The 15,323-nt window shown below is 35.9% G+C and overlaps 1 protein-coding gene across 2 annotated transcripts in view; it reads right to left on the minus strand.

Moving 5' to 3' along the window:
- LOC126773000 (high-affinity choline transporter 1) overlaps nucleotides 1-14,946 on the minus strand; it is a 107,604-nt gene extending 92,658 nt beyond the window's left edge. For both annotated transcript variants that reach the window (XR_007669706.1, XM_050493606.1), the window contains exons 1-9: nucleotides 14,552-14,946; nucleotides 14,030-14,205; nucleotides 12,997-13,104; nucleotides 11,767-11,922; nucleotides 4,331-4,629; nucleotides 4,100-4,229; nucleotides 3,530-3,728; nucleotides 3,141-3,275; nucleotides 209-481 (exon numbers count right to left, since the gene is read on the minus strand). Coding sequence is in view for 1 of the 2 variants with exons in the window: in XM_050493606.1 (XP_050349563.1) it covers nucleotides 209-481; nucleotides 3,141-3,275; nucleotides 3,530-3,728; nucleotides 4,100-4,229; nucleotides 4,331-4,629; nucleotides 11,767-11,922; nucleotides 12,997-13,104; nucleotides 14,030-14,195 (1,466 nt within the window). In the remaining variant the exon portion in view is untranslated. The remainder of the gene's footprint in view (nucleotides 1-208; nucleotides 482-3,140; nucleotides 3,276-3,529; nucleotides 3,729-4,099; nucleotides 4,230-4,330; nucleotides 4,630-11,766; nucleotides 11,923-12,996; nucleotides 13,105-14,029; nucleotides 14,206-14,551) is intronic.
- Between the last annotated feature and the right edge of the window lie 377 nt (nucleotides 14,947-15,323).

The following is a 15,323-nucleotide window of genomic DNA, read 5'->3' on the forward strand; positions in this document are numbered from 1 at the left end:
GCCTAACACAAGAGCCACTCGCGGTATCAAAGAGCCAGTGAGACCTTGGACTCACCGATACAATGTAATTCCCGTTTCTTTGAGCTACATTTATCAAAGTTAAAGCAAATTAGTCGTGTGCAAGCTTAAAGTAGTATTTTCTCAAAAACAAACAATTCTTTTCAAAAGAGCTTTAATTAAATATACTTTACCACATCAGTATACTTACACTGACAGCCAAGATATAAAAGCCAGCGTGAACAGTGACAGCGTCATCGCCAGGGTTCTGAAGGGAAATAGCTGCACCTCATTCTCGTCATCCCAGCCAGGGTAGTGGATGAGGGCCGGCAAACCCAGCAACTTCTCCCCACCAGACAATCGCACCAGTAACGCCATGATATAGGCAGCCAGCGACCCGTACGTGTTGCAGTACTTCTTGAAGTGCACCACCATCAGGAGTTGTGGGAACAGGATCACGTACACCAGGTCGGAGCACATCGACCTAAGGGTTATTCCTTTTACAACATCGTACGTTTTATGAAATACCAAAGAGATCTACGACACTAACGCCGGAACACCGATCTCTCTATTATGATCGATATTCCCATTTCCTTTTTAATAGTATTGCCTTTAATTTTTTTGCTTCAATAAACGTATTATTATAATGAGTGAATCTCAAATAAATAAATAAACCTTATATTAAAACTCTAATGTATTATTGTTTTATCATTTTACAAACGCTTAAACTTTTTTAATCCAAATGCTAAAACAACTACAATTTAATAACTTAACAGTAACAGTAGCAGCCTGTTAATGTCCCACTGCTGGGCTAAGGCCTCCTCTCCCTTTTGAAGTTTGGAGCTTATTCCACCACGCTCCTCCAATGTGGGTGGGTAGAATACACATGTGACATAATTTCAATGAAATTCGACACATGCAGGTTTCCTCACGATGTTTTCCTTCACCGTCAAGCACGAGATTATTATAAACACAAATTAAGCACATGAAAATTCAGTGGTGCTTGCCCGAATTTGAACCCACGATCATCGGTTAAGATTCACGCGCTCTACCCACTAGGCCATCTCGGCTTTTCACATCTAAAGATCTTTCTAAAGGTGACAATTTAGTATACCGGACTGTTTTCACCAGCTATAATGTGTGGAGGCGATTTCAGTTCTTACTGTTGGGTGAGAAACTTTTAAAATTCAGTTGCAAGATTTCACTCGTACACTAACAGGTGAACTAAATTAAGATTTCTTGTTCGAGTTGAACTATACAAATGAATAATTGTTACAATATGTCAGATAATTTTGCATCACAAGTCGTAACACAAATTTATCAAAATACAAATTATTTTCAATAATGCGACATACAAACCTTGCCTTTGGTAAATTATTCAATAAATATGTAATTATTATCAACGACTCAAAAACAAATAGGTTTTCAATTTTAGTTTACGTTATAAAATACTAAAAATTCGTTTTTTCATTTTACGTTAAATGTTTCAATCAATTTCAATTCGAAATATATTTGAAAAGTAATTCCAACGCAAGTATTAATGCCCTGCGCTTTATCCCTTTTTAATTACTTAATTAATTCAAAATCCTCTTTTACACACATTATGTACTTGCAATTAATTACAATTTTTAATTACACAAATGTGTACAAACTTTAAATAATATTAATCTCTGTAGTGTACAATTATTAAACCAATTCCATTGCTATTTATATATTTAATTGTAATGTATTTTATATAACTTTAGATATCCGCCCCGACTTCGTTCGGCTAAAATAAGGACTTTATCCCGTGCATTTCTTATTCAATAATTTATAATCGATCTATTCGCTACCCATACAGTAAAGTGCTAAGTAACTGCCTCGTTGGTTTAGTGGCTAGATATAAGGCTGCAGACACCGAGGTCCCGGGTTCAAATCCCAGGTCAGGCCAATAAAGTCATTGGGTGTTTCGGTCGAAAATTCTCAGTAGAGGCCCGGAATTTGGAATTTGGAAGGGTGTACACTCCCGTGTCTCGGAAAGCACGAAATTGTTCCTGCGCCTGCACTCTTTATTAATCTCTTAATACTTAGTATTGTTGTGTTCTTTGAAACCAGAACACAACAAAACTAAACATTGGTGTTTGGCTATGGAATATGTGATGAACATGGTACATACGAATGGAACTTTTGTTGCTTTAATAACGACCCCCCATATTCGTTTTTTTCCAATATCTTTAATGTACAAAAATTGATCTGTTACAACTTTATCTTAATATTATAAAATAGATTTTATATATTATAACATTTAATTTTAATATACTCGTATATTAAACATTCATAGAAATGATACCGTAACGAAGATGTAATCGATGAACGTCGGTGTAAATTAGAACTTGTACCGTACCGAGTGCGGTACGAGCATACGACCGTGAACGTGCGAGTCAGGTGCGAGTCATTGTTGATTACAACAGAGCTACGATCCCCTCATTTCGAACAACTACGAGTAAAGACGAATTCTCTGTTATTTTAGTGTAACTACTCAGATCACCGCATCTCCGACGGTTGCCAACGTTTCGATATAGTTAACTTCTGATTTGTATAAGAAACCGTTGATTTTAGCTATCCATCGTATTCCAATATAGTTACGTAACGTTGTTGATATCGACTCGCGCACACAATGGACCATAAAACGTTTTTGCGAGAGTATAATCGAGCCACGACTGTTACCACATCCCACTCGCATATATAACTAATATTGCTTGTCACTTAGAATTAAGTCGTTCATGCATTTTTATTACTAACCAGAGACCCGCTCCGGTTTCGAGCTTGTGCCACTAAGTACACAGACGTATAGCGTATATAATCAATCAATATTGATGATTATATTTGTATATATATTATTATATTTAAAGCCTTCCTCGTGGAACAATTTGTCTATTAATGGAACTGGAATCCGGAAAGTAGTTCTTGTTTGTATATAAATACCTAAAAGGCGTAACCTTATTTGGCCATTTTGAAGTAAACTGATCTGTGATTGCGGTACTTTAAATTAAGTTTATAGTGTATCCACAGAATTAAGATATATACTAAGAAACCATTATTGAAATTTATACACATGAACGAATTCATATAAAAGACTGAATATAATGCAATATAACACTTACCACAGTCCGTATATGGAGGGTATGGTGAGCGCCATGATGGTGGATAGTACGCCCACCACCAGAATGGCCACGCGCATCACCCAAATGATTTCCATTTCCGATGCGTTTTGACGAAAGATTAGCTTGTATACGTTCCTGTTTTGAATAAGAAAATAATATTAACATTATTTATCTTCATTATTATTACATATTTCTTTGAAATTATTAAAATCATTGATTGATTGAATAATGAAAAATATATTATTATCTATATACACCTCATGACCTGAAAACATTGAAATTTTCGTCAAGTCGCACGAATGTATGATATTAAATAAAAACATAAATTAAATGTTAAAACTATACCACACTTCAAAATTGACAAAAATAATCTAGCAATTTAATGGGACCTGGCGAACATCGACGAAGCGCTCAGTACGCTGGAATCAGCCGACGACATGACAGCGGCGGACACAGCCCCCAGCCCAAAGAACGAGACGAAGTCTGGAGTGAGATGCTGCAGTACCAGCGGTAGAATCATGGAGGTCTGTTCAGAGGTCAGTTCACCTTCCGGAGTCAAAGCACCGCGGTAGTCCGTCTCGTTCCAAGCTGTCAACAATATCGTCTTACAGATATTTCAACAAAAGGTTATATACAAAACAGTCATTAAAAAGTAACAGCCTAGAAATGTCCCACTGTTGGACCGAAGACTGCTTCTCTTATGACGAGCAGGTTTGGAACTTAATACACATGTGTATACCAATTGTTTCCTCACGATGTTTTTCTTCAGCATCGAGCGCGAGATGAATTATTAAATAAAGCACATTAAAAACTACAATCTTTCATTAAAATTCACGCGTTTTGGCTACTAGGCAATCATATACACTGGGCATATTTTCAATTTGCATATATACATACATCTGGCTATCGATTGTATTATATTAATATGTAATGCTTCCAAAAAAGGTGTATTGTCCCACCGGTGCCCTTGGCGATGGCTCCGATGAGCACAGGCGGAATGGCCATAAAGATGCAGCCGATGGCTGCGACGTACGACAGCACTTGCGCGCGACCCGCGGTCTTGCTACTCAGCACGCGTTGGAAGTACACCTGCACCAATACCGACCATCTCAATTATTAAGTAACATAGAAGCATAATAAAAACGAACAATTATTAAACTCCAACTGTCACAGGCTTAAGTGACCCTGACCTGCCACGGAATCCCTCCGAAAATTAACAGAAGACCGTAATCGACGTAAAACCAGTAGTACTCTGGGTCGATCTTCCCGATCCAATCCACTTCCATGGAACTGAGTGGTTTGACGTGCTCGTTGGCCCAGGCGAAGGGAATGCACATCCAGAGACCGATGAAGATGCAGAACAGCTGGATGACGTCCGTGTAGGCCACAGAGTATAAACCACCGAATAGTGTGTAGAAAACGGCGACGCACGCGCTGAAGATCACGGAGGTACGGTGATCCATGTCGATAATCACGGCCAGAGTAGCTCCTGCACCAATTTAAATTTTTTATTAAAACCATATAAGACATTTTGTAACCACAATAATTGAGTATAATATGATGATATGAGTGTCAACGACTGTTTAGTCTAACTTTACTGTGTCGAACTGTGGCGAACTGTAAACCTTTGTACTATAGAGGGTCTATTAGACATATGTATAATATTTTAACACAATTATGTCTATTACTATTGTGAACAAAGGAAAAATATTGTAAATAGGAATACTAAAATTCTATTTACGTTAAAAAAAAGCGCAACGGCGTGGCGTAAACTAGTTTAATATAAGATTTTAATAAAACATGACTAACGATAAGCTTTTGAACTTCATTGAATAATATACCAATAATATAACCTTTTGCGGAACAACTTGTCATGACTAATTTGACCTATACCTACAAGTCTCTTACATATGTATATATTGCTTACATAGGTTTATTTCTATAACGTTTCAAATCATGAAAAGTATTACGAAGAAGTTTAAGGAGAGGAAAACGTTTACGTGATCCGAATAATAACATATATTCATAAATAAATTTTCATTATATCGCGCAAAGTCCACGAAACGATAAGCGAAAGATATTCCATAATATATATTATGTATTATCGAAAATTTAATGATTTACAGCGACAATAAATCGGAGAGTTAGTGATATACCTACTTATCTATGTAGATCGATGGTGATCACCGATCAGTCATTATTGGGCATGTAGCACATTACATAATATTAATTTCAGTATTTATTACATCCTATTTATAATCATAATAATCTACTGAATACAACTGACTGACTGACAGTCAGCAAACGCACAACCTAAATGGGCGGTGAAACTTTGCTAAGGAATTTTGTGAAATTTTGTTTTGAAATATGTCATTTGCAAAGTTAGAAATATAGAAATAGGTATTCCGGGTATTTTGCTTATAAAAAAACTTGTTTATGAATTGAATAAGAAGTAATCTTAACACTGAGGGTAGGAATGTTATTAGTGTGTTAGTCCATAGTCAAATGGAAATTCCAAAAATTCTGATATACTTTGGATATATTTAAAAATAATCGAGATAGTTCCTAATGTAATATTTGTGGAATATCGACAAAGGCCTTGAAATAGCAAGTAAATTAGCAAGAAATGCTTTTATTTCGAAAATCTGTCATTTCTGGTATAAGTCACGCCGGATTGAAATTTCCCAAATAGTTCTGAGGCTAAAACACGAAAGCCGCAGAACCGCAACAGCTGGAAGTATTGACTCGTGACTGCGGCCGTCGGTCGACTCGACCCTTCTATAAATCGAAACCCGTACTGAATGAATTCGAAGAAGAAAATGTAAATTTTACTATTTTAGTTCTACCCTATCACAATAACCCGTCTGTATCGGTATTGTCATATCAGTGACCAGTTCTAACATAATATTTTTTTTATTACTGTATGCTAATGTAGACAATGAGTTAGTTACTTCTAATGAGAATTTACATACTTAAGACTAAGTTAACAATAAAAGCAAGGTCCTATTTACCATTTTTTTTTCAAACTACCGAGTGCTTAATTTGATTTAGAGATGTAATTGTCTTATTAAGCAGTGAGCATGTAGAAAGCTTGCGATACCTTTGTTCATTGTTATTCGGTTTGATATCGTTATAGCTTTACGTATAAAATAATATTGTGTATAAGTGTATTGTACCTCATTTTTGAGACCCAATAAAAGTATCGTTTAGACATTGAATTTAAAAGAAGTCTTCAGATCCTCCTGTCCAGTCCTAAAACAATTCTAACGGTAATTATTTATGGGCACTAATCATGAAATCTGTAAAAAGTCGTGAATTTTAAACCTTATATACTTATATTTTTTATTTTAAAACTTATATACTTATTGTAATTTCTACATGAAATACAAATATTCCAGTAGTAAAGTTTAAGTGTACTAGAGTGTCATAAGAAATACTTCAACTACAAATAAGTTGCGACAGCGAGAAATTCGTGTTCTTGTAGTAGGGGTTCGGGTCGAACGTTTCTGCCTCGAGATCATGCTATTGTAACAATTTTGACCCTCGTCATTCTCCATACCAACTTACATTCGCATGGGGTAGAAATTCACAGTTTTCGAGGTAAGTTGAATAATTATAATACGAACTTTCTCAAATCAAAATATCCGTGGTTCAAATTTAATTCTCATTAAAGTAATAATGGTACATTATAGAGTAATTGAAGACACGCAAATTTAAAAGGACACATAAATTCTGATAAATCTTAATGTCAAGTGTTTTTAAACAATAAACTTGTAAATAACGAACAAAAGGGTGGCCAGAAACTAGAAGAGTCCGACCCACCCAAAAAATATATGTTTACAAGCTTGCCAGGTACAAAATTCTAGTTGACGAACCGGTTGGCGTGGTTGGTAGATACTTGCCTATTCACGCCGAAGGTTGTGGGTTCGATTCCCACCCAGGACACACATTTGTGTGCATGAACATGTCTGGTTGTCTTGAGTCTGGGTGTAATTATCTATATAAGTATGTATTTACAAAAGAAAAGTAGTGTATGTAGTATATCAGTTTTCTGGTTTCCGTAGTACAAGCTTTGTACAAGCTTAATTTTGGATCAGATGGCCGTGTGTGAAAAATGTCCCAGGATATTATTATTATTATCTATAGCTGCCTTAATATTGAGCCAAGATGGTCTTGAATTCATGAATCTTAACAAAAGGTTCCAGGTTCATATCCGGACAAGAACTTCTGAATTATCATGCACTTAGTTTATAATTATATATTATTCATCTCGTCATCGCGAAAAAGGAAAAACGTTGAAAAACTGAACGTTGCTGACGATAATTTGCTACACGTTAATCTATTACCTGGCATTGGAAAAGCCTGTTTGAAATAAGCTCCAAACCATCTCCAGGAGTGGAGGCATAAATCCAGCTATGAACCATTTACTAACTTTGACTTTACTTATTATCAGGTTAAAGAGAACTTTATTACTCATAAAGAATCTTACAGTTCACTTATACAATCAAAAGTATTTTAAAAAAGTATACATAGTATTATTGATAACTAAAACCTAACTTTTTGTAAATCTTAAAATAACAATTATAATTATATTTCGTTTGAATTTATTTTAGTGCGTCACTCTAATAGACTACTCTGTTTTCAATATTTGACTGCTTAACGTTAAACAACTAACTTTAATTTTGATAATACTATGCCAACTAAATAAATTAGTATTTCATACAATACATGTCGCAAGACATACAATTAACAATGCAAAGTTAATTGTAATAATAATAATAATAATAATAATGTTCTCCGAACCGATTTCGGCCACGGCGGCCAATCTCAAGAGAGATTAGCCAACTGCGCAGAACGTATTATAGTGAACAAGTATGTGCGCAAACACAGGTGCACCCTCTACTCCTTAGCTCTCATAACCGATGGGACGACAATCTGATACGACGGGAAGTATTCAGGCACAGAACCAACGGCTTTACGTGCTTTCCGAGGCACGGAAGTGAACACACTTCCAACTTTCAGACTCCGGTCTGCTACTAAGAATTTTCGACAGAAAAACCCAATAACTTAATAAATAATAATTATTGGCCCTATAACTTAATAAATAATAATATTAATAATAAAATTTGGAATTGAGAGCTTATACCAGCTGCAGGTGGTTAGTTTTTTAATTAAAAAAAAAATATTGGGTATCAGCTTGCACGCATGCAAAATCAGAAAGTAACGCATCTGAGTTTCTCGATCTGAGCGGAAAATAATAAATAGTACAGCGGCCCTTCCTTTTCTTTGTCCAGTAGCTATTAAGTAGTTTTTTTTTTTTTTTTTTATAGAATAGGAAGGTGGACGAGCATTTGGGCCACCTGATGGTAAGTGATCACCAAACGCCCTTAGACATTGGCATTGTAAGAAATGTCAACCATCGCTTATAGCCAATGCGCCACCAACCTTGGGAACTAAGATTTTATGTCCCTTGTGCCTGTAATTACACTGGCTCACTCACCCTTCAAACCGGAACACAACAATATCAAGTATTGCTGTTTTGCGGTAGAATATCTGATGAGTGGGTGGTACCTACCCAGACGGGCTTGCACAAAGCCCTACAGTTAGTATTACATAACTACAGTTTTATTACCAAATGATCCTCTTTCATGCGATTTTTGTCAGTGATAACATGGTGATGACATTGGTCATGAATGAAAAGGGGTCGGCATCAATACCACTGTTAAGCAGCTTCGAGAGCAAATCTAGAAATTGTTTAAAGATTTTTTTTAATTATATACTTATTCCACACCTTCTGATCGTGCTTTAAACCCATTCTGGTTGAAAATAGTTTTACTGTTATAAAGTGCCAAGTTTTATATTTTATGCGTCATGTTTTAATTATAAATGATATTATAAATTTAAAAGGCTTACTTTCTTTGTTCGCACTAGAAATAAATAAAGAAACATTTTTATGGCCACTATTGTATTATTTTTTTTATTTAAAGTAGTCAAAACATGAAGTTTGAAGGTACTTTGAATGATGTTTACTTACAGATTTCTACTAAACTTTCATGCCAACTGTATGAGGATGAAATGTTGCTAAAGGATCAAATAAAGTTAGTGCTAGAAATACCAAAAGTTAAAAAAGACGTTGACATTTTTGAGTATATTTTATGGGTTATAAAGTTTAGAGCACATCCTAAATTTCCAATGGATAGAATGATAGTGCTATGCTATGTACTATGCTTTTGATAATTCTCCTTTTTTAAACTTATATATTTAAAAACTTTATTGACAGCTTTTTTTACAACACGAACAATTAATAAATTAAAAAGAAAACTAGAGCTATGAATAGGAACCAAATGGATGTATAATCACTCATTCACAGTTCATAAAACCAGTTTTCATAAAACCGACTGATTAATAATATTCCTGGATATGAGTGAAGTTACATTCAAGATGATATCTGTTCGTAATATATTTGTGGCCCTGTGGTAAGAACGCGTGAATCTTAACCGATGATCGTGGATTCAAACCCGGGCAAGCACCACTGAATTTTCATGTGCTTAATTTGTGATTATAATTCATCTCGTGCTTTACGGTAAAGGAAAACATCGTGAGGAAACCTGCATGCATCTAATTTCACTGAAATTCTGCCACGTGAATTCTACCAACCCGCATTGGAGCAGCGTGGTGGAATAAGCTCCAAACCTTCTCCTCAAAAAGAGGAGAGGAGGCCTTTAGCCCAGCAGTGGGACATTCACAGGCTGTTACGGATTATAATTATATTATTTATTAGCCTCATGAAGTACATAAGTGGTACAAATTAATATTATTATACTATTAACTATTGATAATGAATAATATTAATGTTAAAATAACCTTGTGACGTTTGTATAAATGATAGATGAATGCTTGCTAACCCGAAATTAATAGTATAGTTACTCGAGTAGTTTATTATATAAATACAACAAAAATAAAGCTGATCCATAGTATAAAATTATACTAGTTATAAATTTCAAATCCATAGCTGAGTCAAAGTTGACTGAAAGATATTTTTGGAACGTTAACACGACGGAGAACAGGAGAATGCAATTTAGTTATATATATAGCAATATATAGCTGAAGATTTCAAAATTGCTTCTCCTGGACTATTGCTTGCAGATACTGAATATTGAATACGCTGTCGTCCGCTCCAAAGGTTTTGTTATGTAACTAAGCTCAGATGCTGAAAGTATTAGGTAATTCAATTATTATCTCTATACACAAGCCATATGCATTAACATATACTTGTGTATATGCCACTTCTTTAGAAACAAGTTCTTCACTTTAATCGATTTATTCTTTGATATTATCTTGTATAGACCAGTCGTCATAGGTTACAAGTTTATCATTAATTAAAGTTTATCATTAGTTAAACATTTGTATTTAAGTGGAAAGAGACTCTCTGAGATTCTAGTAACGATTAGCTCGTAATAGCTCGGCAGCATTCGCGGTTAAGGAATTTAAATTGTAGACTGATGTGTTGCTTTGATATTTTTGTTACTTTAACAATATTCTATAACAGCCTGTTTTCACTATTACGTTAAATACAAATTTTAAAGTAAAATCTGTAAATGTCCCACTTCTAGACGGAGGCTGTCTTACTAAGGAACGAATATTTGGAGCTTCATCCACCACGTTTCATTCGATACATACAGGTTTCCGCGACGGTTATCTCTCACCGGTACGCACGTAATGATACTACGGTTCAGTTGTTATTACACTAAGCGCGGGCCATTACATCTGGTTTTTATGTATTTACATAATATAATTCATCTTGTGCTCGCTCGGTGTTGAAGGGCAATATCATGAAAATCCCACGAGTATCAAATAAAAATGTGCCATGTGTACGCCATGTGCCTCCGATGCTGTTCCGATACGTATCGTAACAGTGTGTTCGACAGGAGAGGAAGTCTTAGCCTGGGCTATCAATGGGAGATTTAAGGGCTGTTACTTTAATGAAAGTATACAATAAAAAAGCGAATGCGCTTAGTATAGTTAACTATTTCGTATCCGTTGTTTTCGATATTATAAAGGTGTATGTTTTGTGTATTATTTTATTTGTCATTTTGTTCATAAAGTCAAATTGTTTTATTCGATACTCTTTTTGTGTCATATAGGTGTACTCATATTATACATATTTACAATATTTTAAATAGTTAGATATCCTCAATATTTCTGAAAAAGAAGCAAACATGCTAATTTAAAAATATATTTTTGGCATAGCAAATATATTTTGTCATTATTTCGAATGCATTCAACTAGAAAATAAATAAGTTCTTGAACGACGTGTGTCGCCAGATTTATTTGAAGTTCTCGTATTTTATGCTTCACTTTGACTTCGAAAGTAACGCCAATCATACGATTCGGTTCCGAGATATACTCTTACACGCGCTGAACTCCTTAATTTCGTCTCAATTTGAGCGGAACTGAACTGTTTTGTCATTGCCTACTTAAATATTTTACTCAATATTGGAAAATATCCGCCGTTTTGAATTCATCTTCACTTGTTCGAGAGAATACAAAATAAATTTATTTTATTAGAAAAATAATCAGAGAGAGACATTAAATATTTATTGAAATGAACAGAATGTGTAGTCACCCAGTGCCGCCAGGATGCCAGCCGCCCAAAACACTTCACCGCAGAGCGCGGGCAGGAACAGCAGACCTCCCATGCGGCTACCGAAGGAGTCCTGCAGCGGATCCAGCATGGTCACGTAGCCCTGCTTGCGCATCGGATTGGCGAAGAATATACCGCCTGTTGGCAAATACCCAAACATCACTCGTCGCATCTATAACATTTATTGTATTTTACATGGCGTTTCAAAAATGTCACATTGAACGAAAATATTTATTAAAATTACACATTGAAAGCAATTCTTTAATATTATTATTTAGAAATTATTATTAAATAAAATAAAAAACATTTCCATAGGGATTTTAGGAAATTATATTCTATTCTAGTCGGACGGTATGAATAAATATAATTTACAAATGTATGTTTTAATGTTGTGACTTCCTTTTTTAACCTTTTTCTTAATTGCAAAAAATTGCACAAAAGCAGTTTCTGTATATTATAATATAAGGTTACGTAGTAAAGAAGTAGGACAAAAACAAAAGTCACGTGATATTCATTTTAATTTCTTATCAATTATATCCACTCGATACATACTCGTACATTTGTAAACAAAAAAAAAACAATAAAATAGTAACTGTCGTCGAATGTGAGCTGGTGAGCTAACGACTTATGTTTGTTCACACAAAGTTTATAGTTTTTGTCCAAGCAGTTCGTAATCATACAACGCAGAACATGCGCTGTAACAGTTCTTGAGTGTATGTTAAGGAGGCCTCGTTAAGCATAAATTTGTGTCGAGGGGCTCTCCACATCGGCACGCGCGGGTGCGACTCTAATATGGAAGTGTAATTTTGTATAGTAAAACCAAGAAATGTAACTCCACCCCATATATGTCATTACTATAATTCTATGGGAATAATATACTTTATTTTTAAGTGATTGTAAAACAAATATGGATACACATGCTTTGATATGACAGGCAGACAAGCGAAAGGCTATAACAGCCCTCTTTTTGCATTAGTTGTTAATAATATTAATGAAATACAATTACACAATTATAATATACGTTTATAATTTCACATATTAAAGATTTAGTGACTTGTCAAGCGTCAGGTATTGACGTTTTTAATGCAGTGGAAGAGGGAGGTATTATATGAAATCTACTATCATCATATCTTCAAATGATAATTCTATCCCAAATATTCAGCCCAGGCCGCTTAAATCATAATTGATTACTTATTAATGAAATATGCTTACCAAACACTAGCGAGAGAGCATACCCGAAGGGTGCCTGGCACCAGACCAAGCCGGAGGTGTAGATCGCCTCCGCGGTGCCATTGATGTAGCCACCGCCCACCCACGTCGCTGTACCGAAGAGATTCATAAGAGTGTCAGATTCCATTTAAAAGTTAATCATTTAATTCTCAACTGTTAATTTATTTCTTGACATAACACCACACCGATACCAAAGGATGCCGAATAATGCCAGAAGGGCCATAATCGGTCCGATATTCCGCCTCAGTCGAGTTGACTAGTCAATTAAACTGATCATTTATAACATCTGATAGCGACTGCTCGAGCAGTTTTGGTAATCATTGGCACTTAATGAAATACCCTTTTGTTTAAATTTAGCTGCCCGAGTAGATTATTGAGTCACTCTTCCTTCAATCCGGAACAAGGAAAAAAGTATTGGTGTTTAGCGTTGACATGTGATGAGTGGGTGCCACCTACCCAGACGGACTTGCTCAACTCTACCACCACCTACCACTACGTGTAACACAGAAGCATCAAACCTACTCCTTAATAAGAGAGGCGATATTGGTCAAATAGATCAGAACTGTTAGGTTTTTAATATACTTATGCATATTTTATGCAAGATTATCTTACTTGAACACTTATTAACAAGGAACTTTTTTCACTCAAAGATATAACGGAAGAAATAATCTGGTGATTACTAATATCTTCTCGTTCTCGTACGTTCCTTTGTGTTTAGTTTCCGTTTATTCCAGTGTTTATTAAAGCAATTTTATCAGGATTGCAAAAATATGAATGCAACTTGCATCTGGCATACATCACCATCATGGGCTCACGCTTCATGGAAATGATTTTGCTGTTGTAATGGTTTCCCGCCACCGTTGCAGAGGCGCTAAAAGTATGGTAGTGCTTAAAACATAATACTTCCTTAATCGCCTCCAACACCAATTCTACTCCACTGGAAAACCGCAAATAAAACGGTAAAAACGGAAACGGCTTCTAAATAGGCAATCTAATGAAACGACTAATATCTTACCTGTCATAGTGAAAATACCCACGAAGAGTCCAATGGATCTTCCAGCCAGCATGACCTCCTCTTCGGAGTCGTTGCCCGCTGGTTTCTTACGTCCCGCCCATATCCCTACGGCTAAGATGAGCACGTAGAATATGATGATGGAGATCACGCCCGCTATATTAATCATTTTCGTTGTCCTGCAGGACATCATACAGCTCATGTATTGACATTACAAGCAAATAAATTAACAAAAAATATTAAAATTAACTAATAAAATAATTCTACTACGAAACTTGGTGCTATTTAGTAATCGAGCGCTATATATACAGCGAATAAGCTGTCTATTGATTACTTGTTATAATAATAAGGTCCACATGATGGTTTACAGAGCTTTAAATAGTAGATAGAAATACAAGTACATTTATATGTATTTTGCTATCCATCGTTTATTTATAAAGGATTTCGCACGGAGAAGGCTACGTCGTAGACTGAAGTCTACAAATTTGTGCATGTCTAATATCATATCTAAAAAATGCAACTCACTTGATACGAAAAGCCCTTCAAACTTCACCTCGCCTTCGCGCACCTTTGTTTAGCGAGTAGAGTCCGAATTAAAATGTGTTATAACAATCCATCATAAAATATATAATCTAAATACACTATCGTTATGTCACTCGCGTTCCGGTATAACTTATATGGACGTCCCTAGCGAGGCGTAAATGTTAGGCCTGGTGCAGCTGTCGCCCCATCGGAGGGAGGTCTTCTGCGAAGGGCTATTTCTGGTCTTAAAACTTAATCCGCACATGAGCGCGCGTATCCCCTGCCCCAAACATGAACCACGGTGTCCTGTGCCGCGTTACATAACCCGTCGTGTCGACATCCTAGCTCACGTGCCAGATGTGACAGGTCGCGAGGAGATCGCTGTCGACCGAGGTGCGCCGCGCGCTGTACTCTCGATCGATCCCCTGACGTCATTGGTCGCTATCCCACGCCACCGCGCATGCTTCGAACCTCCCACTCGCTTGCTACCGTAACACGAAACACCCACGCGATACACGCTACATTTCTGCTTTTAAGCTTTAAGTTCCTCGTAGCTTTCGAACTTTATATTTCATGTACATGTTGCATAGATATGGTAGCTTTGGCTACATAAAATAAGGGTGTTGGAATCGTAACAGAATCGTACCATCTCGAGTCTCCATTGACAAATTGATTAACGAAAACCTAACGGCTACCTCTCGGACAAAAATAGAATCAGGGACCAAAGATTTTTATAGTGTTTTTAGGTGTAAATGTATACCGATATATGTAGATC

The sequence above is a fragment of the Nymphalis io genome, chromosome 13 (assembly GCF_905147045.1).
Source record: "Nymphalis io chromosome 13, ilAglIoxx1.1, whole genome shotgun sequence".
Classification (NCBI taxonomy): Eukaryota; Metazoa; Arthropoda; class Insecta; order Lepidoptera; family Nymphalidae; genus Nymphalis; species Nymphalis io.